Source organism: Sorex fumeus, unplaced genomic scaffold, assembly GCF_029834395.1.
Source record: "Sorex fumeus unplaced genomic scaffold, SorFum_2.1 ptg000061l, whole genome shotgun sequence".
Taxonomy (NCBI): Eukaryota; Metazoa; Chordata; class Mammalia; order Eulipotyphla; family Soricidae; genus Sorex; species Sorex fumeus.
Genome location: NW_026606118.1, coordinates 14,373,156 through 14,375,650, shown reverse-complemented (window position 1 = coordinate 14,375,650; position 2,495 = coordinate 14,373,156). Strand labels below are relative to the sequence as shown.

At 63.2% G+C, this 2,495-nt stretch overlaps 1 protein-coding gene across 1 annotated transcript; it reads left to right on the top strand.

Annotated features, from left to right (window-relative positions):
* Positions 1-606: 606 nt before the first annotated feature.
* LOC130034702 (low-density lipoprotein receptor-related protein 11-like) lies at positions 607-1,194 on the top strand. The gene has a single exon (XM_056126326.1). It carries the CDS (start codon positions 607-609, stop codon positions 1,192-1,194), a length of 588 nt encoding a protein of 195 aa, XP_055982301.1.
* The last annotated feature ends 1,301 nt before the right edge of the window (positions 1,195-2,495 follow it).

Sequence of the window (2,495 nt, the reverse complement as noted above, 5' to 3'; positions counted from 1 at the left end):
ACCGCTCTGCCACCCCCAACCTTTGCTAAACTATTGACAAAGACAATCCCATCTCTAAGGCAATTATTATTATTATAATTATTATTATTTTGCTTTTTTGGCCAACAAAACAGCCCCCTTCCGCGTCCCGTAAGTGCCTGCCTTCCCGCTGACTGCTGAGCAAGTCTGGGCGGTGATGGTCCCGGGTCCTAGAATTAATTAAACCTGCCCTGTGCACAACGCACTAGGAGCTGCCACTCCCTCCCCGCCCAGGAAGTCTAAAATTAGGTGCCTCTTTCTCCGCCTCCGCCGGGCCGGGCCGGTGGGCGGGGCCCGGACCATAGGGGGCGTTTCGGGGCGCGGCTTCGGGGCCGCTGTTCTGCACCCGAGTGCTGATCCGCCGGCAGGCGCCGGGGGCCGCGCGGGGCAGCCGGGTGGCGGGGACGCGCCGGCGATGCCCGCAGCCGCTCCCGCCGCTGCCCGGGCCGCGCGCATCCCCCGGGAGGCCGCGCTCTGAGGACCCTCCTGGGACCCCCACCCCACCCCACCCTGGGCGCCTGCTCGGAGCTCGGCGGCCGCTCGCGATGACCCGCGCGGGCTCCGGGGCTCGGGCGGCCCCGGGAGCTGATGCTGCTGATGCGGCTGATGCTGCTGATGCTGATGCTGGGCCTGTGGCTGCCCAGCGTCCGCGCGGCCGCCCCGCCGCCGTCCGAGCCGCGCGCCGCGCTGCCGGGCGTGGAGCAGCTGCTCGAGGAGTTCGGGCGGCAGCTGCGGCAGGACGAGCCGGAGCCGGAGCCGGAGTCGCAGCCGGAACCGGAGCCGCAGGGAGGCTGCCCCGGCCCGCGCGGCGAAAGCCGCGGCGGCTACAGCGTCCTGCACGACACCATCATCCGCACCCGGGACTCCCTGGCGGCCGGCGCCAGCTTCCTGCGCGCGCCGGCGGCCGTGCGCGACGGGGCCGAGCCGCGCTGCTCCGTGGCCGTGGTGGAGCGGCCCGCGCGGCCCCTGCCCGCCGCGGGCGCGCTCGGCTGCTACCTGTTCAACTGCACCGCGCGCGGCCGCAGCGTCTGCAGGTTCGCCGCGCACCGCGGCTACAGCAGCTACAGCCTCCGCCGGGCCCCGCGCGGCCGACCCGCGCCCCCGCCGGGTAAGCGCGCCCCGCTCCCCACCCTCATCCCCACCTCGGAGCGCACCCTCGGGCCCCTCGGCGTCTAGGAGCCGCGCCCGGCTAGGCCCCGAGACCGCGGGGCCTTCCTGGGCCACGGGAGCTGGAAAGTAAAGTAAAGTAAGTAAAGGCCCTCGAGCGGGCCCAGTAACGTCTCCATTGGAGACTTTGTTGTTACTGTGTCTGGCATATCGAATACTCTCGGTAGCTTGCCGGGCTCTCCGAGAGGGGCGGAGGAATCGAACTCGGGTCGGCCATGTTGGCCGCTTGTAAGGCAAACGCCCTACCCGCTGTGCTATCGCTCCAGCCCTGGAAAAGCAGGGGAAAAATAAATAAAGAAAGAAATAACCGGAAAAGTCCCCTCCCCCACCCCGCTTCTCGGTTATCCTTAGTTTCCGCCTTTGGAAAGAAAGGCTCGGAAATTAGACAGGAAATTCGGCTTAAGGAGGATTTTCCCGGGGAAGGATGACTGGAGCGATAGCACAGCGGGGAGGGCGTTTGCCTTGCCACGGTAGACCCGGGTTCGATTCCCAGCATCCCATATGGTCCCCTGAGCCACCGCCAGGAGTAATTTCTGAATGTAGAGCCAGGAGTAACCAGGTGTGACCCAAAAAGCAAATAAATAAATAAATAAATAAAAATAAAGGAGCGTTTCCGGGGCTGCAGCGATAGCGATAGCACAGCGGGGAGGGCGTTTGCCTCGCACGTGGCCGACCCGGGTTCGATTCCCAGCATCCTATAGGATGCTCCCGAGCACCGCCAGGAGTCATTCCTGAGTGCAAAGCCAGAAGAAACCCCTGTGCATCGCCGGGTGTGACCCAAAAAGAAAAAAAAAAGGGGGGGATGGTTTCCGGGAAGTGCGGAAAGGGTGGGCAGGAGCGGTCCCCCGCGCAAGCCTGCTGCTTCTGGAGGTTTTCTAGGCTTGGGGTGATCGAATAGGCCCGCAGGCATAGCTCAGAGGGCCGGGGTGCAGAGTTTGCAGGCGGGAGCACTCTGGTCTCCTGAGCACCGCCGGTAGGAGAGACACCTCTCCCCTCCACCGCACCCCCACCCCCAGCACCTCGCAGGAAATAACACCCAGAACTTACCTCCTGGTGTGCCCTGTCTCCTTTCATTTCATTTCATTTCATCATCCTGTTATTCGTTGATTGCCTCGAGCAGGCCCTGTCTCCTTTAAAAAAAAAAATCTACTCTGGGAAACTAGATTTAAATACGGGGAAAGCCTAGAGAAAAGAAGCAGCTTTGTTTTGGTTTCAGAGGTTTGTTTGAAAGCGTGGTCCTTGGGCCCAGTGATTGAGGAGGTCAAGTCTGGTTACAGCTTGCTTGTCTCACGCCTTGGCTCTTGTGACAT